Below are 27,648 nucleotides of genomic sequence, written 5' to 3' on the forward strand. Positions count from 1 at the left end.
TTGTCTGTAAACACTGGGTAACCATTGGCAACGGAAAGTAACAAGTATTGCGGTATGGCTCCGAAATGGGCAGGTGAGCGGAGGGCGCCGCCACGAAACCTATTCAATGTGTTATACCTGAGGAATGTAACTATAGATAGAGGGGGAAGGAGGGAATGCAAATAGCATAAAATAGGAGCAGCAGTGCGTCCTGTTGTAGGTGCAGGGATCTGGAGCTAAGTCTTATGAAGGTGAAAAGTTGACAGCTACATGAGGAGAGTGCCAGCCATTCAGGAGCAAGGGAAATCTTTCCTGATAGTTGCTGCCTGCAGTTTGAGGATCCAGGGTGGATTCAAAGGAAACGATTCCTTATTTATAACTTTGAAGTGCTGGATTTTAGTGTTGTGAAGTTTGTTAAGGAATATAATTGATCAAATCTTCTAACCATTCAGCCCAGCATATCCATACTGGCCCTTTGAAAGAACTATTGGTTTAGTACTGGTCCTTTGCTCTTTCTCCTTAGCCCTTTTTCAAGTACGTATCCAATACCCCTTTGAAAGTTACTATTCACTCTGCTTCCACCACCCTTTCAAGCAGTGCGTTCCAAATCATAACTTTCTGCCTTAAAAAATAATTTTCCTCGTCTCCCCTTTTGTCAAATATGTATTCCCAAAGAGCATTTATAGTATAGAGCTTGTGTCAAAAGTGGTTTCAGCTTTGTACAGATGTAATATGTCTGTAAAGTTGCCCAAGTACGTGTAGGTAGAACATCTGTGCTCTCAGCTTGATTTTGTGTTACACAATGAATTGTTGGGGCCACCACTTCTCACCCACATAGTAGATTGGTCAGAAAAGCGTTATGAAAGTGCTTCCATTATTTAACATTATTTGAGGACATGCGTTTTCGAATTGTGGAGATGGACTTGTTTGAGACTGAAGGGATTCCATGGATGTGTTGTTTTAAAGGGTCACTGGAAGGAAACTGTTTAAAAACAGCATTTACTGAATGTCACATGTCTTCAGCTAAGTAAACAACAGGTGCCTTCTGACTATGGGAGTTGTTTACAAGAGAAGTGCTATGTCAAGATTTATGGTGCTCAAGAGCGGGTTTCATTTTTGAATACTGTTTTGAGTCAAATAAGAACAAGAAATGCTGGAAATACTCAGCAGGTCTGGCAGCATCTGTGGAGAGAGAAGCAGAGTTAACGTTTCAGGTTAGTGACTATTCAGAACTGGCAAATATTAGAAATGTAAAAGGTTATAAGCAAGTAAAGCGGGGGTGGGGCAAGAGATAACAAAGGAGGTGTAGATAGGACAAGGTCACAGAATAACTGACCAGAAGGTCATGGAGCAAAGGCAAACAATATGTTAATGGTGTGTTGAAAGACAAGGCATTAGTACAGATAGGGTGTTAACGGACTGAATATTGAACAGCCGCAAGTACAAACATGAAAAAAACCAGTGGGTAAGCAAACTGAACAAACTAAGATGAAATAAAATAAACACAAAAATTAATTAAAAAGGAAAAACAAAAAATTACTAAAAATAAAAGTAAAATGCGGGGCCCGTCACGCTCTGAAATTATTGAACTCAATGTTCAGTCCGGCAGACTGTAGTGTGCCTAATCGGTAAATGAGATGCTGTTCCTTGAGCTTGCGTTGATGTTCACTGGAACACTACAGCAATCCCAGGACAGAGATGTGAGCAGGGGAGAGTGTTGAAATGGCAAGCAACCAGAAGCTCGGGGTCCTGCTTGCATACTGAGCAGAGGTGTTCCGCAAAGCGGTCACCCAATCTGCGTTTGGTCTCCCCAATGTAGAGGAGACCTGTTTTGGTTCATGTGGGTTTGTAGCCTGCTGAAAGAAACACCCAGCTCAGGCTTTCTCCACCTCTCTGATAAACCCTGAAAAAAAATCCAGCGTGTGATAGCTGTAATGCCTGATGCCACATTTCTCCTGAGAAGCTTCTGGAAGACTCTGAATGAACTGCTTCGGAAAAGATCTCAGTGACCCGTCTACGTGTGCTTGGACACCAAACTGTATGTTATCTGGGAAATAACATAACATCCTTTTTCTTCAAGAATTAATAAGTACTTTGGCCAAAACATCTTTATTTTTTCCTTTAGCTGGTGTGTGTGTGTGCACGTGTGTGTGTGTGTGTGTGTGTGTGTGTGTGTGTGTGTGTGCACGTGTGTGTGTGTGTGTGTGCACGCGCACGTTTTGGGCATTTAGAAGGGAATATATATATTTACTGTCATATTTTAAATGGTGTGTTAAAGCTTTGCATCTTTATTGGCTAAGTCTTGTTTTATAATAAATTAATACTTTTATTGTTTGTTAAAGAAACCTAGTTGGTGGATTTTATTCTAAAATAAAAATAGAGTATATAATTGGCCATATCGGTAACTGGGTAAACATTTAAATATATGTTGTGACCTGTGGAGAAGTGGAACTGGAGAAATACAGTGCACTCCTCCAGCCTTGTTCGTAACAACATTAAAAGCCCATGGTATCCAAGGGAAAGTGGCAAGTTGGATGCAAACTTAGCTCAGTGGCATGAAGTGGCTTAGTGGCAGGTCAACGCATGTTTTTCTGACTGATAGACTGTATCCAGAGGGATTCTGCTGAGCTCAGTACTCAGTCCCTTGATTTTCATGGTATATATCAATGATTTACACTTAATTATAGGGGGCAAGATTAAGAAGTTTTCAGCTGGTAAGGAAATTAGCTGTAGGGTTCGTGAGGAAGACTGCAGGAAGATAATAATGGACTGCTCATGTGGGCAGGTAAATGGCAAATGAAATTTAATGTGGAGAAATGTGAGGTACTGCATTTGGGGAGGGGAAACAAGGCAAAAGAATATGCAGTAAATGATGAGAAGAGTAGAGGAGCAGAAGAATATTAGAGTGCATGTCCATAGATCCCTGAAGGTAGCAGGACAGGTAATAAAGTGGTTAGGAAGGCATATACTTACCTTTGTTTGCCAGGGCATAAAATATGTTCAGAGAAGTTATTCTAGGACTGTATAAAACACAAGTAAGGCCACAGCTAGAGTACTGTGTGTGTACAGTTCTGGTCACCATCCCTACAGAAAGGCTATAATTGCACTAGAGTGGGTACAGAGGAGATTTATGAGAATGTAGCCAGGACTAGAAAATTTAAGCTATGAGGCAAGATTGGATAGGCAGGGTTTGTTTCTGGAGAGGGGAAAACTACAAAATAACGTAAAGCAGCAAATTTTCACAGCCTAATTCACTATTATGGCCATTTCTGATTCTTGTAAAACTGACTTATCAATATCAAGTTTGTTAGTATTTATTGTATGCGTCTAGTAAATTTCTGAATTTTGTTACTGGAAATAAAGGGAAATTTCAATTCAAATTTAAAAATTGTGCATCATCCCCTTGTGTATACTGCATTGAAAATATTAAATTTCTGTCTGCCTTTGTACATGTAATAATATATTTAATAATATACATATACATCCCATAAAATGAACTATGTATCTCAGCAATACATTGGTGCTTTACAGCTGATCTCTTATATCCTCTTGAGCTTAGCACCATGCTCAGATAATTCAAATGCAGCTCCAGCGACCCGGGTTCAATTCTGGGTACCGCCTGTGTGGAGTTTGCAAGTTCTCCCTGTGTCTGCGTGGGTTTCCTCCGGGTGCTCCAGTTTCCTCCCACATGCCAAAGACTTGCAGGTTGATAGGTAAATTGGCCATTATAAGTTGCCCCTAGTATAGGTAGGTGGTAGGGAAATATAGGGACAGGTGGGGATGTGGTAGGAATATGGAATTAGTGTAGGATTAGTATAAATGGGTGGTTGATGGTCGGCACAGACTCAGTGGGCCGAAGGGCCTGTTTCAGTGCTGTATCTCTAAAACTAAAACTAAATAGACTGATGGTCTTTGGTGAATGAGTGCTTAGTTTCTGGTGGAGCATGTGTTCTTGGGCAGCGTTCTCTCAGCAAACCAGTCAATGTAACAATTAGAGCAAATTGCACATTGAACAGATATCCCGCTAAGAAAGGATCCTGTTCTATTGGTAAATTGCCTATTTTTAAACATTGAAAGCCCTTCCGAATGTGCTTCACAAAGCCACAATTAGAAAACAAATTCACCGAGCCAAAGAAGGAGCAATTAGGAGGGGTGACCAAAAGCTTGGTCCAAGAGGTGAGTTTTAAGGAGGGTCTTAAAGAGGGAGAGAGGTGGAGGTGTGGAAAGATTAGGGGAGGGAATTTCAGAGCATGCAGCTTAAGGCATAGGCACCCCTGGTATGGCAAGGGTAGAGGGGAAGTGTCGTGGATGTGCAAAAAGCCAGTTTGGGGTATGACATTGTAGGTCTGGAAGATGTTACCAATTTGGGGCAGGATGAGGGCTCGAAGAGATTTAAACATGAACTTGAATTTGATATTGGCTTTGAAAGGGAGCAGGAAGACTCACAAACTAGTTTTAAATTTAATTAAGGCAGAATCAAAAGGGATGAGAGCTCAACTGGCCACAGTAAACTAGGCTGAACTGTTAATGATTAAACCTACATACCAACAGTGGTATTCAAAGATGCATTTGTTATGGGTACAAAGCAATGCAGACCCTTGAAAGGTAAAGGCTCCACTTGTGGAGTTAAACAACCTTGGTCAACAAATGAGTTAAGAGCAGTATCAAGCTAAAAGAAAAGGCTTACATACATGTAATAAAAAGTGAAAATCCATCAGACTGGAAGAGCTATAAAAGGCAACAAAATAACACAAAGTAGTGAGGTGTAAAAAGGGAATATGATGAAAGCACAAGGAATATGATAGCTTTTATAAATATACTCAGAGAAATAAAGTGTGGGTCCATTGAAGATGGATGCATGCAAGGCTATAATGGATAAAAAGGAAAGGGCAGATTTGTTAAATGAGACAATTGAGAAATCACTAAAAGCTAGTGCATGGGTTCAAAAAGTAATCCAAAAGATTTATGGAACATTAGCCTTTACCTCAAGCAGGTTGGAATTAAAGTGGAAGTGATGCTTTAATTTTGGTCTTTGGATCCCAACTGGAGTACTGGTGCCCTGGCCAATATTTATCCCTCAACAAATATCACTAAAGCAGATTATCTGGCCATTATCACATTGCTGTTTGTGAAACCTTGCTGTATGCAAATTGGTTGCCATGTTTCCTACATTACAGCAATGACTAAACTTCAAAAAGCACTTGATGACAAGGGGGCAACCTGAGGTCATGAAAGGTGTCATATAAATTTTGGGCACCAATTCTTAGGAAATATAAATAGGCATTGGAGGGGATACAATACAGATGTACTTAAATTATACCAGAGTTTAAAGGGTTACATGATGAGACCAGGATGTGCAAACTTTGCTTGTTTTCCCTTGAGTTTGGAAGGTTCAGCATTGATCTAATCAAGGTGTTTAAAATGATAATGGGATTCGATAGGGTAGATGAAGAGAAACTATTTCTTCTGGAGGGGGAATTCAGACCAACACAGCATAATTTTCAAATTAAAGTTTGGCCATTTCAGAGTGGAATCAGGTTGTAATTTTGCATGCAGGAAACAGTGGGAATCTGGGACTTTGTCTCCCAAAAGTTGTGGACGATGGGTCAATTGAAATTTTCAAGATTGCGTTTGATAGATTCTTGTTTAATAAGAGTATCAAAGAATATGGAATAAATGTGGATAAATATAGTTGAGGTACAGATCAGCCATGATCTAATTGAATTGATGAACAATCTCAAGGGACTGAATGGCCTTCTGCTGTTCCTATGAGGATGACAATTTTCAGTTAAAGGCCAAGGGAGACCAGTAGTTCAGCAAGGACAGAGGTGATGGGTGAATAGGATACAGGCAGCTTGTTGTTAAGCTAATTCCTGGATGGTTACTTTCATTTAAAAGAAAATTTCCCTGAATTCTATGATCCTGAAGTTAGTTTGGGCAAAGAACATTTATCATTTTAGGCACATAGTATCGGCATCAAACATTTCCTGGTAAGGTAAAATGATAAAGAAAAATGTTTCTCCATGTTTCTCTAGCCCAACCATTTGCCTTAACCTAAAACTCAGAAAAACACCCCGACTACACTATTGTGACATTGCCCACTTTTCATACATGCCATTTTTAGTGTGTTTGCAAAATTATTTCCAAATTCAATGCAGCTTGTTTGTGTGTTGTGGGCCCCTGTTCATGAAAGGATTCTCCAGAAGATTTGTTTATCCATAAATCTGTGGAACGTTGATGGTAAATTGACAATGTTGTGTTAGTCATGGCTCAGTTGGTAGCATTCTCGCATCTGAGTCAGAAGGCTATGGATTCAAGACCCACTCCAGAGAGGTGAGCACTAAAATCTAGACTGACATTCCAGTGCAGTACTGGGGGAGTGCTGCACTGTTGGAGGTGATGTCTTTCACATGAGACCTTAAAACTGCGGCCCAATCTGCTTTCTCAAGTGGATGTAAAAGATCCCATGGCACTATTGCAAAGAAGAGCAGGGGAGTTATCACTGGTGTCCTACTTACTCCTCAATCAATATCACAAAAACAAAAGATTATCTAGTCAGTATTACATTGCTGTTTGTGGAAGCTTGCTGTGTGCAAATTGACTGCCACGTTTCCTACATTACAGCAGTAACTATCCTTCAAAAGTATTTCATTGGCTGTAACATGCTTTGGGATGTCCTGAGGTCATGAAAGGTGCAATATAAATTCAAATCTTTCTTTATATTAACCATAAGCTACCAGTAAAAGTGCTGAGATAATTCAGAATTTTCATTTCATTAATGCGTAATGGTAACTATGAAGTAATTAGTTGCTGTTTTTGAGCTGTTGCACTACAGTGAATTGGACCACTGTTTTCTCTTGAATCCCACTAGCGAAAAAGAAGAGCTTGCCAACAGATATTTCTGAACGAAAGTTGTTTCCAGTTCATTGGGCCCCAGACAGACATGGAAATCAATTTCCCCCAATAAGAGGAGCACCAAATCGTGGACCTGGCAGCTATGACACCTATTTTGTACGCATGAAGCTACTATTTTTATTTCACCAGTGGTGATACATAAAGAGAATAAATGTAAATATGAGAGCTATTGTTAATGTAAATGCTATTATTTGATTCACGCAAGTGTCATTGTGAGGGTGGGCTCAGTGGTAACAGTCAGGCCAGGAAGCCGAAGCACCCTCTTTTTTTAGCAACTTATTTGGAATGCTATCAGACAGAATTGAAGGTAATGCTTACCTGATGTTCAAAGATAAACTGGTAGTGGGCTGCTGTTTAGATTATATGGACACTGTTACTGGAGATGACTGGGTTAACAATTGTAGCAGATTACAGTGGGCAATGTTACATTTCTGGTTAAATCCCTGACCAGTGACCCATAAACATAAAGTATATGGAAACCCATTAGAGGAACAAGAGGAGGGGGTTGAGACAACAACTCTACTCTCAAACAGTCTGAACTTACAAGACACTGCGTGCAACAAATTGAAAGCATGTGTGTGAAGATCAAAGTTTTCTAAAACAAACTTTTTGAGAAAACAAATGAATGAAATGGTGACTGCTCATGCACCAGCTTCCTCTGGCTGCTCTGTGCAGCAATGTTGGAAATACATTTGTGACAACATCTCTTGTTTGCGACTTCCAGCAAAACCATAAACACATTATTAGAAATAAAAACAAGAAATGCTGGAAATACTCAGCAGGTCTGGCAGCATCTGTGGAGAGAGAAGCAGAGTTAACGTTTCAGGTCAGTGACCCTTCTTCAGAACTCTGACCTGACCTGAAACGTTACCTCTGCTTCTCTCTGCACAGATGCTGCCAGACCTGCTGAGTATTTCCAGCATTTCTTGTTTTTATTTCAGATTTCCAGCATCCGCAGTATTTTGCTTTTAAGACATTATTAGAATCTGTTTAGGATTTCACTGGAGATATCAAACGGAAGTAATCTTTGCAACTTATTTTCAATGTCACTACACAGAGTGACCATAGCAAGACTTACCCCTATAATCTCCTAATTTCAAAATTACTTCTTATCAAAGTATTGAAGAATTTGTTGATCTTTGAAGACAATGCACCCAATGGACAATTGACTCTTCAATACTTGCCAAAGCAGGAATAAATTTGGATTTATCAAAAAATATACTACGTCAGCAATTTCCTTCACACTTGCTTGCATTAAAATTATGTGCCATGTACTTAGATTGCAATATCTTGCTTTTGGTTTATTCTTTCATTCACCAAGTGTGAGCTTTGTTGGCAAAGCCAGCATTTATTGCCCATCCCTAATTGCCGTTGGCTTGCTACTTCATTTCAGAGGGCAGTAAAGATTCAACCACATTGTTGTGGGTCCAGAATCACATATAGGCCAGACTGGGTAAGGACAGCAGATGTCTTTCTCTAAAGGATATTAGTGAACCAGTTGGGTTTGCCCAAGAAAAATAGAAAATGCTGGAAACAACTCAGCAGGTCCAGCAGCATCTGTGGAGAGAGAAACAGAGTTAACATTTCAGGTATGTAACCTTTCATCTGATAAAAGGTCACAAACCTAAAACATTTGCTCTGTTTTTCTCTCTCCACCAATGCTGCCAGACCTGCTGAATGTTTCCAGCATCTGCAGTGTTATGGTTTTGGGTTTTCCCAACAATCTGATATTCTCATGGTCACTATTACTGATGCTAGCTTTTTATTCCAGACTTATTTAATTAACTGAATTTAAATTTCTCTAATGGGATTTGAATTTATGTCTCCAGATTATTAGTCCAAGCTTCTGGATTAATCCAGTAATATAACCACTATGTTACTGTACTCAAGTATACAATTCATTTCAGTTGGTCTTTGATTTACATTTTGTTTTGCAGAAAAACAGTTTGACTGAAAACCTAGAAAAGAAACCAGAGAGTAAAATAGGATATGCGCTAGGAGCAAGGACATCAGTTCGATTTCTGCCTAAGGTATGCTATGAATAAGGAATAAAAATTTATTTTTTAAAATATTCATTTTTAGTTGGACTTTCTGACAGCAAACTCTTATAAGAAAGGGTGGAGGGCTGGCTGGCTCAGAGGGTTAGAAAATTCAACCTTGAAATTCAACTAAAGAAAGCTGAAAACCATTCCTCACTACTGCTATGATTGTAGGCCATTTGCTTTAAAAAGACATCATGTTTTATATGCTTCACCATGACCTGTGTCTATAATTTGATTGGACATGTCTGGGCCTAGAATAGATAGAGGGTAAAGATTTCAAACCGGAGCTTGAAGCAGGCAATATACAATACCATCATTTTGTATTAAATAAAAACAAATGCTGGAACCACTCAGCAGGTCTGGCAGCATCTGTGAAAAGAGAAGCAGAGTTAACGTTTCGGGTCAGTGACCCTTCTTCGGAACTGACAAATATTAGAAAAGTCACAGGTTATAAGCAAGTGAGGTGGGGGTGGGGCAAGAGATAACAAAGGAGAAGGTGTAGATTGGACAAGGCCACATAGCTGACCAAAAGGTCATGGAGCAAAGGCAAACAATATGTTAATGGTGTGTTGAAAGACAAAGCATTAGTACAGATTAGGTGTTAACAGACTGAATATTGAACAGCAGCAAACTGAACAAACTAAGATGAAATGAAATAAATGTAATAAAAAAAATTGTAAAAAATGTAAAAAAGAAAAAAAGAAAAAATAACTAAAAATGAAAGTAAAATGGGGGGCTGTCATGCTCTGAAATTATTGAACTCAATGTTCAGTCCGGCAGGCTGTAGTGTGCCTAATCAGTAGATGAGATGCTGTTCCTCGAGCTTGCGTTGATGTTCACTGGAACACTGGAACCCAGGACAGAGATGTGAGCATGAGAGCAGGGGTGAGTGTTGAAATGGCAAGCAACCGGAAGCCCAGGGTTCTGCTTGCGGACTGAGCGGAGATGTTCCGCAAAGCGGTCACCCAGTCTGCGCTTGGTCTCCCCAGTGTAGAGGAGACCACATTGTGAGCAGCGAATACAGTATACTACATTGAAAGAAGTACAAGTAAATCGCTGCTTCACCTGAAAGGAGTGTTTGGGACCTGGGATAGTGAGGAGAGAGGAGATAAATGGGCAGGTGTTACACCTCCTGCGATTGCAGGGGAAGGTGCCATGGGACGGGGACGAGGTGGTGGGGGTAATGGAGGACTGGACCAGGGTGTCGCGGAGGGAATGATCCCTTCGGGATGCTGACAGGGGAAGGGAGGGGAAGATGCATTTGGTAGTGGCATCACGCTGGAGGTGGCAGAAATGGCGGAGGATGATCCTTTGGATATGGAGGCTGATGGGGTGGAAAGTGAGGACAAGGGGAACCCTGTTACGGTTCTGGGAGGGAGGGGAAGGGGTGCGGGAAATGGGCCGGACACGGTTGAGGGCCCTGTCAACCACACTGGGGGGGAATCCTCGGTTGAGGAAAAAGGAAGACATATCAGAAGCACCGTCATGGAAGGTAGCATCATCAGAGCAGATGCGTCGGAGACGGAGGAACTGGGAGAATGGAATGGAGTCCTTACAGGAGGTAGGGTGTGAAGAAGTGTAGTCGAGGTAGCTGTGGGAGTCGGTGGGCTTATAATGGATATTGGTAGACAACCTATCCCCAGAGATGGAGACAGAGAAGTCGAGTAAGGGAAGGGAAGTGTCAGAGATGGACCATATAAAGGTGAGAGAAGGGTAGAAATTGGAAGCAAAGTTGATAAGGTTTTCCAGTTCGTGGCGGGAGCAGGAAACGGCACCGATACAGTCATCAATGTACCAGAAAAAGAGTTGGGGGAGGGGGCCTGAGTAGGACTGGAACAAAGAATGCTCAACATATCCCACAAAAAGACAGACATAACTAGGACCCATGCGGGTACCCATAGCAACACCTTTTACTTGAAGGAAGTGCGTGGAGTTGAAGGAGAAGTTGTTCAATGTGAGAACAAGTTCAGCCAGGCGGAGGAGGGTGGTGGTGGATGGGGACTGGTTGGGCCTCTGTTCCAGGAAGAAGCGGAGAGCCCTCAAACCATCCTGGTGGGGGATGGAGGTGTAGAGCGATTGGACGTCCATAGTGAAGAGGAGGCGGTTGGGACCAGGAAACTGGAAATTGTCAAAATGACGTCGGGCGTCAGAAGAGTCACGGATGTAGGTGGGAAGAGACTGGACCAGCGGAGAAAAGATAGAGTCAAGAATTAGAATATTACAGCGCAGTACAGGCCCTTCGGCCCTCGATGTTGCGCCGAGCTGTGAAACCATCTGACCTACACTATTCCATTTTCATCCATGTGTCTATCCAATGTCCACTTAAATGCCCTTAAAGTTGGCGAATCTACTACTGCTGCAGGCAGGGCATTCCACGCCCTTAGTACTCTCTGAGTAAAGAAACTACCTCTCACATCTGTCCTATATCTATCACCCCTCAACTTGAAGCTATGTCCCCTCGTGTTTGCCATCACCATCCGAGGAAAAAGACGCTCACTATCCACCCTATCTAACCCTCTGATTATCTTATATGTCTCTATTAAGTCACCTCTCCTCCTCCTTCTCTCTAACGAAAACAACCTCAAGTCCCTCAGCCTTTCCTCGTAAGACCTTCCCTCCATACCAGGCAACATCCTAGTAAATCTCCTCTGCACCCTTTCCATAGCTTCCACATCCTTTCTATAATGCGGTGACCAGAACTGCACGCAATACTCCAGGTGCGGTCTCACCAGAGTCTTGTACAGCTGCAGCATGACCTCGTGGCTCCGAAACTCGACCCCCCTACTAATAAAAGCTAACACACCATATGCCTTCTTGACAGCCCTATTAACCTGGTTAGCAACCTTCAGGGATTTATGCACCTGGACACCAAGATCTCTCTGCTCATCTACACTAACAAGAATCTTCCCATTAGCCCAGTACTCTGCATTCCTGTTACTCCTTCCAAAGTGAATCACCTCACACTTTTCCGCATTAAACTCCATTTGCCATCTCTCAGCCCAGCTCTGCAGCCTATCTATGTCTCTCTGTACCCTACAACATCCTTCGGCACTATCCACAACTCCACCGACCTTAGTGTCATCTGCAAATTTACTAACCCACCCTTCTACACCCTCTTCCAGGTCATTTATAAAAATGACAAACAGCAATGGCCCCAAAACAGATCCTTTCGGTACACCACTAGTAACTAAACTCCAGGATGAACATTTGCCATCAACCACCACCCTCTGTTTTCTTTCAGCTAGCCAATTTCTGATCCAAAGCTCTAAATCACCTTCAACCCCATACTTCCGTATTTTCTGCAATAGCCTACCGTGGGGAACCTTATCAAACGCCTTACTGAAATCCATATACACCACATCCACGGCTTTACCCTCATCCACCTGTTTGGTCACCTTCTCGAAAAACTCAATAAGGTTTGTGAGGCACGACCTACCCGTCACAAAACCGTGCTGACTATCTCTAATGTACTTATTCTTTTCAAGATGATTATAAATCCTGTCTCTTATAACCTTTTCCAACATTTTACCCACAACCGAAGTGAGGCTCACAGGTCTATAATTACCAGGGCTGTCTCTACTCCCCTTCTTGAACAAGGGGACAACGTTTGCAATCCTCCAGTTTTCCGGCACTATTCCTGTCGACAATGACGACATAAAGATCAAGGACAAAGGCTCTGCAATCTCCTCCCTAGCTTCCCAGAGAATCCTAGGATAAATACCATCTGGCCCAGGGGACTTATCTATTTTCACACTTTCCAAAATTGCTAACACCTCCTCCTTGTGAACCTCAATCCCATCTAGCCTCGTAGCCTGAATCTCAGTATTCTCAACAACATTTTCTTTCTCTACTGTAAATACTGACGCAAAATATTCATTTAACACTTCCCCTATCTCCTCTGATTCCACACACAACTTCCCACTACTATCCTTGATTGGCCCTAATCTAACTCTAGTCATTCTTTTATTCCTGATATACCTATAGAAAGCCTTAGGGTTTTCCCTGATCCGATCCACCAATGACTTCTCGTGTCCTCTCCTTGCTCTTCTTAGCTCTCCCTTTAGATCCTTCCTGGCTAGCTTGTAGCTCTCAAGCGCCCTAACTGAGCCTTCACGTCTCATCCTAACATAAGCCTTCTTCTTCCTCTTGACAAGCGCTTCAACTTCTTTAGTAAACCACGGCTCCCTCGCACGACAACTTCCTCCCTGCCTGACAGGTACATACTTATCAAGGACACGCAGTAGCTGCTCCTTGAATAAGCTCCACATTTCGATTGTTCCCATCCCCTGCAGTTTCCTTCCCCATCCTACGCATCCTAAATCTTGCCTAATCGCATCATAATTTCCTTTCCCCCAGTTATAATTCTTGCCCTGCGGTATATACCTGTCCCTGCCCATCGCTAAGGTAAACCTAACCGAATTGTTATCACTGTCACCAAAGTGCTCACCTACATCTAAATCTAACACCTGGCCGGGTTCATTTCCCAGTACCAAATCCAATGTGGCATCGCCCCTGGTTGGCCTGTCTACATACTGTGTCAGAAAACCCTCCTGCACACACTGGACAAAAACTGATCCATCTAAAGTACTCGAACTATAGTATTTCCAGTCGATATTTGGAAAGTTAAAGTCCCCCATAACAACTACCCTGTTACTCTCACCCCTGTCGAGAATCATCTTCGCTATCCTTTCCTCTACATCTCTGGAACTATTCGGAGGTCTATAAAAGACTCCCAACAGGGTAACCTCACCTCTCCTGCTTCTAACCTCAGCCCATACTACCTCAGTAGACGAGTCCTCAAACGTCCTTTCTGTCGCTGTAATACTCTCCTTGATTAACAATGCCACACCCCCCCTCTTTTACCATCTTCTCTGTTCTTACTGAAACATCTAAATCCCGGAATCTGCAACATCCATTCCTGCCCCTGCTCTACCCATGTCTCCGAAATGGCCACTACATCGAGATCCCAGGTACCAACCCATGCTGCAAGCTCACCCACCTTATTCCGGATGCTCCTGGTGTTGAAATAGACACACTTTAAACCAGGTTCTTGCTTGCCAGTGCCCTCTTGCTTCCTTGTAACCATATCCCTGACCTCACTACTCTCAACATCCTGTACACTGGCACTACAATTTGGGTTCCCATTCCCCTGCTGAATTAGTTTAAACCCCCCCGAAGAGCACTAGCAAACCTCCCCCCCAGGATATTGGTACCCCTCTGGTTCAGGTGAAGACCATCCTGTTTGTAGAGGTCCCACCTACCCCAGAAAGAGCCCCAATTATCCAGGAAACCAAATCCCTCCCTCCTGCACCATCCCTGCAGCCACGTGTTCAACTCCTCTCTCTCCCTATTCCTCGCTTCGCTATCACGTGGCACGGGCAACAACCCAGAGATAACAATTCTGTTTGTTCTTGCTCTAAGCTTCCACCCTAGCTCCCTAAATTTCTGTCTTAAATCCCCATCTCTCTTCCTACCTATGTCGTTGGTGCCTATGTGGACCACGACTTGGGGCTGCTCCCCCTCCCCATTAAGGATCCCAAAAACACGATCCGAGACATCATGAACCCTGGCACCTGGGAGGCAACATACCAACCGTGAGTCTCTCTCGTTCCCACAGAACCTCCTATCTGTTCCCCTAACTATGGAGTCCCCAATGACTAATATTCTGCTCCTCTTCCCCCTTCCCTTCTGAGCAACAGGGACAGACTCTGTGCCAGATATCTGTACCCCATTGCTTACCCCTGGTAAGTCGTCCCCCGCAACAGTATCCAAAACGGTATACCTGTTGTTGAGGGAAACAGCCACAGGGGATCCCTGCACTGCCTGCTGGTTCCCTCTCCTTCCCCTGACGGTAACCCATCTACCTACTTCTTTTACCTGAGGTGTGACTACCTCCCCATAACTCCTCTCAATAACCTCCTCCGCCTCCCGAATGATCCGAAGTTCATCCAGCTCCAGCTCCAGTTCCCTAACGCGGTTCTCGAGGAGCTGGAGTTGGGTGCACTTCCCACAGATGCAGTCAGCAGGGACACTCTTGGCGACCCTTACCTCCCACATTCTGCAGGAGGAGCATACAACTGCCTTAATCTCCATTCCCACTATTCCAAATTCCCAACAAATCTACTGAAGAACCAAAAAAACAAAAAGTCAAAACTTGTTAGGTTAGCAATCCAACGGACAGAACTTCCCAAATAAAAAGTTTACCTTATCAACACACCAGAGTCCTTTTTTTTTGGTTAGAGGAGGAGGGTGGGTGGGAGACACTACACGTGTAGTGTCTCGGGTACAGCCACCACACAAATATATACCTTTTTCCTTCCCCAGCAGTCCCCTGGTCCTCCGAAAACAAAAGGGAATTCACTTTTAAACTTACGCTGAAATTGACTTCTCAGCTGTAAGCCCGTTCACGCACCTCCGTTGCTATCAACGCTGCAGTCACCGAAACTAAAAGAAAGAGATTCTAAACCACACAAATATATACCTTTTTCCTTACCCAGCAGTCCCCTGGTCCTCCAAAAACAAAAGGGAATTCACTTTTAAACTTACGCTGAAATTGACTTCTCAGCTGTAAGCCCGTTCACGCACCTCCGTTGCTATCAACGCTGCAGTCACCGAAACTAAAAGAAAGAGATTCTAAACCACACAAATATATACCTTTTTCCTTACCCAGCAGTCCCCTGGTCCTCCGAAAACAAAAGGGAATTCACTTTTAAACTTACGCTGAAATTGACTTCTCAGCTGTAAGCCCGTTCACGCACCTCCGTTGCTATCAACGCTGCAGTCACCGAAACTGATAGGAAGAAATGAGTTCAGTGGGGCAGGAGCAGGCTGACACAATGGGTCTGCCGGGACAGTCCTGTTTGTAGATTTTGGGAAGGAGGTAGAAGCGGGCTGTCCGGGGTTGCGGGACTATGAGGTTGGAAGCTGTAGAGGGAAGATCCCCAGAGGAGATGAGGTCAGTGACAGTCCTGTGGACAGTAACTTGATGTTCGGTGGTGGGGTCATGGTCCAGAGGGAGGTAGGAAGAAGTGTCTGTGAGTTGGCGTTGAGCTTCAGCAAGGTAGAGTTCGGTACGCCATACAACAACAGCACCACCCTTGTCTGCAGGTTTGATGACCATGTCGGGGTTAGACCTGAGAGAACGGAGTGCCTCAAGTTCAGAGGGGGACAGGTTAGATTAGAGTGAGTGAGGGGGGCAGAGAAATTGAGATGACCAATGTCTCGCCGACAGTTTTCAATGAAGAAATCAAGAGCAGGTAAGAGGCCAGGGGGAGGGGTCCAGGTAGAGGGAGAATGCTGGAGGCGGGTGAATGGGTCTGCTGGTCGGGGGGAGGACTCCTGGTCAAAGAAGTGAGCCTGGAGGCGGACACGACAGAAGAAGAGCTCAACGTCATGCCGAGCGCGAAATCCATTGAGGTGGGGGCGTAAGGGGATAAATGAGATCTTTGCTGAGTACAGAACGTTCAGCATCAGAGAGGGGGAGGTCAGAGGGTATAGTGAATACACGGCAAGGGGTCAGATCAGAAGGGGTGGGGTCAGAGGGAAGTGAAGCGGAAGGAGGATCTGGAGGGGCATTAGTCCCCATCAGCTGTTGGAGCTTGCGTTCCTTAACACCTGAAAGGAAGAAAAAAAGTTTTTGTTAATGCGTCGGATGAGACGAAAGATGAAATGAAACTGCGGAGTAGAACAGCTTTGAGATAAGGTGAGGCGGTGCTGCTGGAGAGAGAGGTCCAGTATGTGCATGTGGTGGCGCTTAGCACTGAGTGTGGATCTCAGAATGCGGCGAGAATAGCAGTCTGAGGAACATTGTATTTCTCGGAGATGCCTGTGATCCTGGGTGGATTCAAAGCATGATGGGTGAAACTGCCGTTGGAATCCACGTGGAATAAGTCGGAGCTGGAGACAGTCACTGAGGAAGGAGATGTGGCTGTGAAAACGAGTTTTGGTAGAAACTTTATCAAACACCAGGAGGGCAATAGAAAGCAATGAAGGTGAACAAGGTAAAAGAGACAAACGAAAATCCCGTCGGAGAGAAGAGCAGAACTTCTTCATGGTAGGCATTCCTGGAAGAGAAGTGGCAGCGAATTAAACACTAAAATAAAAGCAAAATACTGCGGATGCTGGAAATCTGAAATAAAAACAAGAAATGCTGGAACCACTCAGCAGGTCTTGCAGCATCTGTGGAAAGTGAAGCAGAGTTAACGTTTCGGGTCAGTGACCCTTCTTCGGAACTGACAAATATTAGAAAAGTCACAGGTTATTTTGTATCTTTGCTTGGCTTAAATTTCCCCCTTCTTCTGGGTTCCGTATGCTAGGCACTGTTTCTTGGCTGAGGAGGCAGGCAGGTATCATAGTGCCACCCTTTTGCCCATTCTGCTATCAAGGCTGTTGCTGGGAAGTGAGAACATGTGTGCTGGAATGGCATAGTCACTGATTTTTACCTTCCTTCCTATGGAGAATAGATTGCCTCTGCTCCAGTCTTTCTGAGATCAGAAAGCAGCTGCAGGGAGAATTGCAAGGCCTGTGTCCCGTCATTCAATGGCACGGTGTGCCCCAGCATTAATGTAATGATTCTCCTTCAATCTTCTCAAGCCATTTTGTTGCTGGAGACAGTAGTTGCCTAGTCGATCAGCTGAATCGACCACACGTATTTTTTTTTATCCTTTCATGGGATGTGGGTGTAACTGGCAGGCTAGCATTTATTGCCTATGCCTAATTGCCCTTGAACTGAGTGGCTTGCTAGGCCATTTAAGAGGGCAGTTAAGAGTCAACCACATTGCTGTGGGTCTGGAGTCACACGTAGGCCAGACCAGGTAAGAACGGCCGATTTTCTTCCCTAAAGGACATTAGTGTTGATCATACTACCATGTTGAAACTTATTTTAAAGTATCATTTGCAATATTTCAGTATTGTACATCAAAACAAAATCATCAAAGAGAAAACACTAATTGCATCGATCTGACCAATATATTTTTGGTACCTCCTTGTAACTCACCTAAGCAAGCCTCCCTCATCATTCATCATTCTTACACAACATATTACCTAGATTTTTGTTTCTTATCCCTCTATCATTTTATCTGCATTACCTTTTTCTCTGTTCACTTTTTCAGTCTCTCTCTTGGCGACTGTTTCATTTTCTTTTTCTTCATTTTGTTTTCCCCTGTCTCTTTCCTCCTTGTGTCTACTCTTCACTTGTCTGTGCTGCTGTTTTGTGAATTGCATCTCTGTTGTATTTTTTTTTTTACCCTGTTCTCAACAGCTGACTATATCGCCTGGCCCTGCAGTATATCAGAAAAAATTGGCAAAAGATCGGATTTTCAAGCCATCAAGTGCCCCATTTGGCTCTACAACTTCAAAGAGTAGACAGAGTTCATTGAATAAACTGGTGGTTCCTGGGTATGTAAAGCTATTAAAGGGTAGAATGATTCTTACTAGTAACTGATCTCATTTCTCTTCTGCTTTTCTAGAGTTAACACGCTTTCCTAATCCAAATCTTCTGTCATCTCCAGATTGAGTGCTTTCCTGACCACCCTCCCATCCTTTATCATCTGCAAACTTCAGCTCATTGAAAACTCTGCAACTCCTATCCTGTAACACACCAAGTCCTACTCTCTTATCATCCCTGTCCTTCCTGATTTATATTGGCTTCTGGCCCTTCAATGTGTCATGTTTAAAGTTCTATTCCCATGTTTAAATCTCTTCATAACCTCACCGCTCCCTAGCTCTGTCACCTCCTCCAGCCCGACAACTTCCCAAATTCTCTGTTCTTCTGATACTGACCTCTTGGACAACTGTGTCTCCCCTCCCAGCCCACCTTCACCCCCACCATTGACAAGCACGCCTTCAGCCACCTAGGCCTCACACTTTAGAATTCTCTCCCTAAACGTCTCTGCCTCAGCATCTCACTCTCCTCTTCAAAACCCTCCTTAAAGCCCACCCTGCTGATCAAATTTTGATCACTCTTTCTAACATCTTATTCTTCGGCTCAGAGTCTAAATTTTGATTATGCCTCTGTGCCTTGGATGTTTTTCTGTGTGAAGGGCGCTATATAAAAGCAAGTTGTTGTTTGCACCTGACTGTTCCTTCTATCTATCAAGTTATGTTTAATTTATCATTCTTCCCCATTTACCAGAGAAATGTGATATTTATGTAACTATGTTTCAGCCACAATCAGCTGTGTGTAAGTTTATGGTTAAGTCTTTTTCTCTGTGATAACAAATCTTCCCTGGTTGATACTCGTTTGGTGGTTACCAGTCCTTTAGTTAACGATCCCTCCCGTTGGAGAAGTGGCTGTTCCTCATCTGCTTCTCCCAACAGTTCAGATTTGGGGAACTGCCACCATAGTATCCTACTGCTTCATGGCACAGGACATTGGGGGCGAGTGAGGGAGGTGGGGGGAGAGGGTGGTGGGGGGGGTGGGGGGGGGGGGTGGTTCCAGGGCTCCCGGTGACTGTGCTGTCAGAGTGTTTCTTCAGTCCGAAGTATTGCATTTCTTCAAGCTGCTAATACCAGAAATTCCCCACCTGCAATTTACTCGACAAAGATGAAATATTTTGTCTTTATTCTATATAATATGTATAGTTAGACCCTTTCACTATCACTAACCTACTCAGTGTGGTATCAATCTATATCAAAAGAAATTTTAGCAGCAAGAAAATGCTATTCGCTCCAACAAGCCTGTTCTCAATGTCATCCATTCAACATTTTTCCAAATCCCTCAATCCCTTCTTTCACCGGAATTACATCTTAATTGTCTCTTGAACATTTTTCTACCATCTATTTCTGTGCTGCTTCCTATTTATTCTGCCAGTATTTCTAATAACATTGCAGTCTTTGCTTTATTTGAAGCAAAAATGTTTCTCAACTATTTGATATTTTGTAAATGGAATGAGAAAAAGGCCTTGGCCAAGGGCCTAAAATTCATTGCCCTCATATCACAACTCCAGCAGAAGTCCGATAGAAAGGCTGGAAAATAGGCTGCGACCCAGACACATGTCAGTGGAGAGTGGCTAAGGGCAGGGATTCCCTGTGCTGGAGGTTTCTGTGTCCTTGACCTTACAGTGTACCAAAATACCTTTGAAGGCCGGTGTGCTGAGTGAGATAAGGGTGGAAGTGGGACTACTTGGAGATAGGGGGAGATGTCGAGAATGAAGTAGTGACCCGGATACCTGAAGACTGAAAGTGACTTTTTCTAAAACAAACTATTTAACTGGGGCTCCCTGACAAAAGCACTGCTAATTGTTTTCTGGGGAGACTTGACAACCCAATGAGTGCTGGGTGTGGACACCTGACATGCTCCCCTCGTGGCAGGGTCACCTTCCAGCCCCATGAATATTTCCAGTGGAGTCAGCATGAAAGGCAGCGATGGGTGCAATTCCAACATAAAGGGAGCACTTAACGGTCGTGAGATCAGTGGCAGAGTGGAGTATTTTAAATAAACACAGGAAAAACTATGAAAAAAATTCTGGATCTGCAAAAGTGACCTTAGAGTAGAGGGAGTATCAGTGGAGCCTGAGGAATTGCAGCTAAATGTTTATTATATAATTCAGCCACGAGTTTAATTTATTATATGATTAAGCTAAGTGTTTAATTTAATACATAATTTTAAACTAGAAAACAATCTATAAACTTTTAATAAATAATTAAACGATCAGAATAATTATATTACTAATTAATTTGAAATCAAGTTAAGCCCATCTACTAAATATAATTTAGATATCAAATGATTCGATTAGCTATAGAAATAAATTACTGCTAACAATAAATAGAAATTAGAAATGTCAGCAATTGCAGTGTATCAGGACTGCAGTAGGTGTGAGTTTTTACAGAGCAAGATTGTCCAGGATTGAAACATCTGCAGGAAATGTCTCTGCCTTGAGACACATTGACTCAGAGTTGTTGAGCTGGTATGTGAATAGAGACACCTGATACATAAGTGAGGATGAAGAATTTCTTGTTAGTTTCCTCCAGTGTATAGTCAAACTTCAGAGGAAAGCACAGGTGCAGGAAGATGTGTGGCTGTCAGTTGGCAGAGTAGGGGTTAACCTAAGGAAGGCGGAGAAGGAGGTTCTACATACACTGGTCCTATCCAATAAGTTCAATGTACTTGTCACCTGTGGGGATAAGGATAAAGGCTGCAACAAGGATGCTAACCATGACACTGTGGAGCAGGAGGCAGACCAGGGTGGGAGAGAGTGTGAGGGGAGGGAAGGAGCAGAATAGAAAAATTGTAGTTTTAAGGATTTTATAATGAGGGAGATAGGTAGCATTCTTTTCAGTTGCAACCATGAATCCCGAAGGACATATTGCCCACCTGGTGCAAGGGTAAAGGATATCTCGGAGGAACTTGAAAAGGGAGGGGGAAGATCCAGTTGTCATGGTCCATGTTGGGACCACTGACATAAGGAAGAAAAGGGAGGGGGTCCTGCAAAGGGAATATCAGGAGATGAGAACTAACTTAAAAAGCAGAACATCATGAGTGATAATCCTAGGATTACTATTCATGGTACGTGCTAACTGGCCTAGGGATAGAGAGATCAGGAAGGTGAATGTGTGGCATGGGAAGGAGGGTTTCCATTCCATAGAACACTGGCACCAGTGCTGGGACAGGAAGGAGATGTACTGCAGGGAAAAACTCAACATGACCCAGAATGGGACCAGAATCCCAGCAGAAAGGGTGAATAGAACTGTGGATAGGACTTTAAACTAGTAAAAAGGAGGGAGAGATCTGGTAGAAATAACATATGCCTGAAGATAAAGGAAATAGGAGATGAGAGTAAAGGCCAGGCCAAGGCAAGGAATAAGGGCAATGTAAACAGTCAGGGAACAGTTACAGTTAAAGAATATCATTATAAAATGACAGTTAAAAATAAAGTGAGAGGAGTGATTAATATAACCAAATGAAATTCCCCATACAGCAATGTGCATGGCATTGTAACAAAATAGGGGAACTGGACAAAATAATTTATAGTGAGGAGTCAGATGTTGTAGGATAACTGAAACACGGCTACATAAAGCACAGGTTAAATGTTGCAATGTCTAACATATTTAGAAAGGATAGGTAAAGGAGAAGGGGAGGTGGGGTAACAATGCTAATTAGAGATAATAATAGTTGAACATTTCTGAAATGAGTAAACAACATGGAAAAATAATCATGGGCGATTTGAACTACCCCCAAATAGTATGGCAAGATGAGTTTGGGAAAATGGGATGAAATTTTTACAGTGTGTACAGGACTCCTTTCTTATTCACTACAGAAGCCCAACAAGAGAGGAGCCACTGCTATATTTAGTAATGAGAATTGATCTAGAGCAGATAAAAAAAGTAAACATAATGGAACATTTAGAAAGTAGCGCTCCTCACATAATGAGGTTTAAAATAATTAATGCGAAAGATGTAAGTAAAACAATGACCAAAGTTAAAGACGGGAAAAAAGCTCATTTTTGGGAATGAGATTGGAACTAGGGAAAATAAAGTGGAATAAAAGTAGAGGCAAAGAAATAGAGGTGGGAAATATTTAAAATGGTGATCAATAGAGTTCAGGAAAAAAATATATTCTGCTAAAAACAAGAACAAACTAACCAATTGTAAAACACGAACAGAAAATGCTGGAAATACTCACCAATTATGAAACACCCTGGGAGAATAAAGAGATAAGGGACAAACTGAAATTGAAGGAAAAGGTATAAACAAATTACATAGACAATAAAGGAAAGGATAACAGAAGGGTATATGCAGATGTTAGGCAGGAAGTTTTAAAAAATGGAAGTAAAATAGGAACTGCAAAATTAAATTATCAAGGACTATAAAAGGAAATTTAAAAAGTATTCTACAAACATAACTAACAAGAGGAAAATCAGGGTATTTCAGAATACACAGAATAGATACAATCCAACAAGAAAGAAAAATTCCAAGGGGAGGACCCATCATTCGTGATTAACTAAAAAAGTTAAAGATAGTATCAAACGTAAAGAAAAAGCATATAATTGCGCAAAGATGGGTGGCAGGTCAGAAGATTGGACAGAATATAAAAAGCAGCAAAGAACGACTAAAAGATTAATAAGGAGGGAAACATTAAAGTACGAGAGAAAGCTGGGGAGAAATATGAAGACAGATAGTAAGAGTTTCTATAGATATTTAAAAAAGAAAAGAGTTAACAAAGTGAGCGTTGGTCCTATAAAAAGTGAGTCTGGGGAATTAATAAGGGAAAATAAGGAGATGGCAGATGAATTGAACAGGTATTTTGCATCAGTCTTCACTTTAGAGGATACAAGTAACATCTCAGAAATAGCTGTAAACCAGCAAATGGAAGGGAGGGAGGAACTCAAGAAAATTACAATCACCAGGGAAGTGGTACTGAACAAATTGTTGGAGCTGTGGGCTGACAAGTCCCCGGGTCCTGATGGACTTCATCCTAGGGTGTTAAAAGAAATGGCTAGTTGATGTGTTGGTTTTGATTTTCCAAAATTCCCTAGATTCGGGGAAGGTTCCATTAGATTGGAAAATAGCCAATGTAACTCCTTTATTTAAAAAGGGAGGGAGACAGAAAGCAAGAAACTACAGGCCAGATAGCTTAACATCTTTCATAGCCAAAATGTTAGAAGCTATTATTAAAGACGTTATACTTAGAAAAATTTAAAGTAATCAGAGCCAACATGGTTTTGTGAAAGGCAAATCATGTTTATCCAATTTATTGGAGTTCCAGGGATCTGTGTAAACGCAAGCTGATACACGAAGTCCACAGCGAAATACACCTGAGACAAGACTCAGAGTGGAGCGATTCTCAGCCAGAAGACAAGCAGGCATTTCACATTGTGAACCTGACACCTTGGGCTGGATTTTTCTAGCTCTTCGCAAGCTTCGGGGCGCACGCGCGAGATCTTCCCTGTGGAGCTGCCATGATATTTAGTGTGGTGGCTCGTTTACATTTCGTTTTGCCATGCTCCACCTCAGAGCTACACCTATGGATATGGGCCTGCCATCACCAGCAGAGATCATGTTTGGCAGACCAGTGAGAATGATTCTGTCAAGCCATCATCTTTCCAAATTCTCGAGATGCAGGAGACACTGCTCGAAAAACAAGGATGAATGAAGATGGTGCTTGAACGACATGCAGGGGCGGAATGACCTCAACTACACATAGGACAAAAGGTCACGGCCATACTCTCCACAACAAGAACATGGTTACCCGCATAGGTATCCAAAGTATGCAGTGAGCCTAGGTCTTGCGAGGTTACAACATCTAATGGAGCAGTGTTGCGGAGAACTGAAGCCAATTAAGAGAAGCGTGCAATATTCCAATTGTGCACAGCGGAGTCAAAAGAACAAACTTCAACGATGAGGGTGTGATGGAACAACAGGCCAACCAATACATTGACAACACATATGCAAGCCAAGAACAGCCAAGGGTGAAATCCACATCCCCAGAAGGTTATACCGTAATAATATCTGGAAGAGTTGTCAAATCACCGAAATGATATATGGACTTTTAAGCTTCTGCACTTGTAAGTGACACAATCCCTACCTTTACACTTGTAAATTTTATAATCTCTATCCCTGTATAACTAATTTTGATATTATCCAATTTTCAAAGAACTGGAATCCACGTCCCTCATTGTGTTGCTTAAGATAACACAAAGAAACTCATGACAATGCATTTTGGCAGAAGGAAAGGGGAGAGGTAATATATACTTAATGGCACAGTTCTAAAGAGTGTGCAGGAACAGAGGGACCAGAGGGTACATGTGCAGCAATCTTTGAAGGTATCAGGACACATTGAGAGAGTAGTTATTGGATCTTAGGCTTCATAAATAGAGGCAATGAGTACTAAAGCAGGGAAGTTACGATGAACCTTTATAAAGCTCTGGTTAGGCGCCAAGTGGAGCATTGCATTCAGTTCTGGGTCACCATGCTTTAGGAAGGATGTGAGGATCCTTGAGAGGGTGCAGAGGAGATTTACCAAAATGGTTCCAGGGATGGAGGATTTTAGTTACAAGGTTTGGTTGGAAAAGCTGGGTTTGTTCTCCTTAGAACAAAGGAGATTGGGGGGAAATTTAATAGAAATGTACAAGACTCGGACAGGCTTAGATAAGTTAGACAAGGAAAAGCGCATCTCTTTGACAAATGGTACAAGGACCAGGGGACACAGATTGAACATTTTGGGCAAAAGATGCAGGAGGAATATGAGGAAGCACATTTTTATGCAGTGGGTGGTAATGACCTGGAACTCAATGCTCACATGGGTGGTGGAAGTGGAGGCAATCACTGATTTAAGAGGAGGTTGGATGGCCACTTGAGAGAAATAGACTTGTAGGGCTACTGGGATTGAGCTGGGGAATGGAACTGACAGCATAGCTCTGTGGAGAGCCAGCATGGACTTGATGGGCCGAATGGCCTACTTCTGTGCTGTAAATGACTCTATGGTTGAGTCTTTTAATGCCAGCTAGATTTTAGGAAGGCGCTGATGGTGGAGTTGGTTCTCTACTAACACTGAAAACATTCAAAATTCATTTAGATTGCCTAGCAACTTTATAAAACTAATTTTGCTATGGACTCTAAAGGCCTGCTCAGGTCAGGGAAAAAGAACCTGACCCGAACCCAACAGGACCACATCGGACCCGAGCCCGACCTGGCCCGAGTCCCTCCAATTTTTCCTGCACCCGACCACCGGAATGGTCCCTTTACTTACCTTGCGACTCCCAATCTTCAGGAAGCTGCAGTATGAGCATGATGACATCATAGAGACACTCATTTGCTCACTGCGCAACTCAGTTTCCCTCTTTGACGTCCCAGACTCCCAGCTCAGGTAGGATTTTTACTTTTAACACTGCTTGCTGTGTGTGTCCGACCCGAGCCCGAAAGCCGGACCCGGAACAGCAACCCAACCCGCCCCATGTCGTCGGGTCCCCTGGTAGCAGGCCTTTAATGGACGCTTATCCTGTATCAGTAAGGAGCTGTGAAACCATCGACTGGAGTTTGTTTCATTTTAACTTTTGTGTGATTAGGCGTCAACATTAATGAACCAGATCCAAATTCACTTTGTATCATTCTAACACTGCTGTCTTAAAGTGATTGTAGACCCTTAGTATGAGTATTGGTATCCGTTACTTGCAAAGCTTATCTTCAGAAGGGGATTTTAAAAAAATTATGCACCCTACTGCATCAGTTTCATACTCAGATTGATGAGTTATATTTGTTAAATGCGTGTCTGATCAATATTTCCTGAAAATTAATGTAGTTAGTTGATTTGTAGGTAAAATCCCATGGATAATATCTAATAGGAAATAGAGGTCTGTACAATCTGTATATATATACAAGCTGAGAAAGATAATGCAAATAAAAAAAAATACATACTTTTAAACAACTACCCTTGTGTTTTGGTTGAACGGCAGTCTTTTAAAATCCAGATTTGCTACAATGCATTGAGCTTAATAGTTTCTTTCAAACTGTGATCTATTAGGGATATCAATAATAGTTACATTCGTTTTTAAATTGATGTTAGATATTTTTGTGCAACCATGACTAAAAGCAGAATTTTTTGTATTTGTAGCCCTGGTACATATGAGCCTAACGCACAAAGGAACAGGCAGGTCACATGGCCAATGAAGTTTGATTCTCCAGACTGGAACTTGGTTCCTGCTCCAAAAAAGCGAACATTGAGAATTGAGGTATGGCTACCAAAGTGATAGGAATGTCCTTTGAGCTCAATCAGTTAAGCAGTGCCAAACCAGTGGTTCAAAATACTACAGGAGTAGTTTCTATCTTTGTGACTTTTAAAATAAAATAAATATAATTTTAAAATGCTGGTAATTTTTGACTAATTAAGAATAGAACCATAAGGCCCTTGAGATAGTCTGCAAAGCTTTCCTGATGGCTTCATCAGTAATGCACCATCAAAATACTACTAAGCCATGGAGATCAGGTACTCAAATTTGATACTGGTTCTGCATTGGTTTGGTTGGTCTCTGCTTAAGTGGCGCTACAACTGGTTTCAGCCTGGTCAAGGGAAGGGAAGTCCAGATGTGGTTTCCTTTCCTGATCACTATCCAGCAATACCTGTTGGAAAATTGTGTGCATGGATGTCAGATAAGGATTGGGCTCTGCTGTGACACACTCATGATCAAATAACTTGCTAATGATCACTGCCTAAACTCACACAAGAATAGCCACTTGGACAAGGTACTAGCATATGTATAATGCATGTAGAAAATAATACCAGCAAGAGTCAGAGCTTTCAGAATAGGCGAAAGAAAACAAATGCTTTTTTAAAAAAAAAATCAATTTTAAGAATTGTTTTATTTTTAGCTTGCCAGTGACAAGGAATTCCGGAGACACAGGAACAGAGTGGCATATTTCAGCTTGTACTTCACCTGATCATTTCAAAAGCTGGGATGTTAAATACAATTCCCATCCCTGAGTGCCAATCACCACTGTCAATAACATGACATCAGTAACTTTTGAGGGTGCAAATACTGACTAAAGGATTGAGTCCTTAGACGAATGTGATTTTTGCTATTGTCAACATCTTACTCTAATTATGTGCTTGTGTCATGCATGTTATTAAAGAAATTCAACTTTCTGAATAAATGAGTTCCTGTCTTTCATTGTTAAAATGTATTTTGTTTGCACTATTTCAGCATAAAATGTTTCAACAGAGAATAGTTAGAAAAATAGAATTACCTTATAATGAATTGGCAACTGTCTTAAAAGTGTC

The 27,648-nt window shown here is 42.3% G+C and overlaps 1 protein-coding gene across 1 annotated transcript; it reads left to right on the plus strand.

Annotated features, from left to right (window-relative positions):
• Nucleotides 1-30: 30 nt before the first annotated feature.
• On the plus strand, nt 31-27,452 carry LOC137383916 (ciliary microtubule-associated protein 3-like). Its single transcript, XM_068057302.1, has 6 exons — nt 31-73; nt 6,851-6,990; nt 8,832-8,924; nt 18,196-18,332; nt 26,485-26,602; nt 27,240-27,452. The coding sequence occupies exons 1-6, from the start codon at nt 55-57 to the stop codon at nt 27,306-27,308; spliced, it is 576 nt and encodes a 191-aa protein (XP_067913403.1). The 5' UTR covers nt 31-54; the 3' UTR covers nt 27,309-27,452.
• The last annotated feature ends 196 nt before the right edge of the window (nt 27,453-27,648 follow it).

This window comes from Heterodontus francisci, chromosome 25 (genome assembly GCF_036365525.1).
Source record: "Heterodontus francisci isolate sHetFra1 chromosome 25, sHetFra1.hap1, whole genome shotgun sequence".
In the NCBI taxonomy this organism is placed as follows: Eukaryota; Metazoa; Chordata; class Chondrichthyes; order Heterodontiformes; family Heterodontidae; genus Heterodontus; species Heterodontus francisci.

Excerpts from the sequence above, each read along its gene's own strand:
- LOC137383916 (XM_068057302.1), top strand. Across the intron at positions 6,991-8,831 it reads GCAGCTATGACACCTATTTT|AAAAACAGTTTGACTGAAAA; the intron begins GTACGCATGAAG and ends TTTGTTTTGCAG. Across the intron at positions 8,925-18,195 it reads CAGTTCGATTTCTGCCTAAG|CTGACTATATCGCCTGGCCC; the intron begins GTATGCTATGAA and ends TGTTCTCAACAG.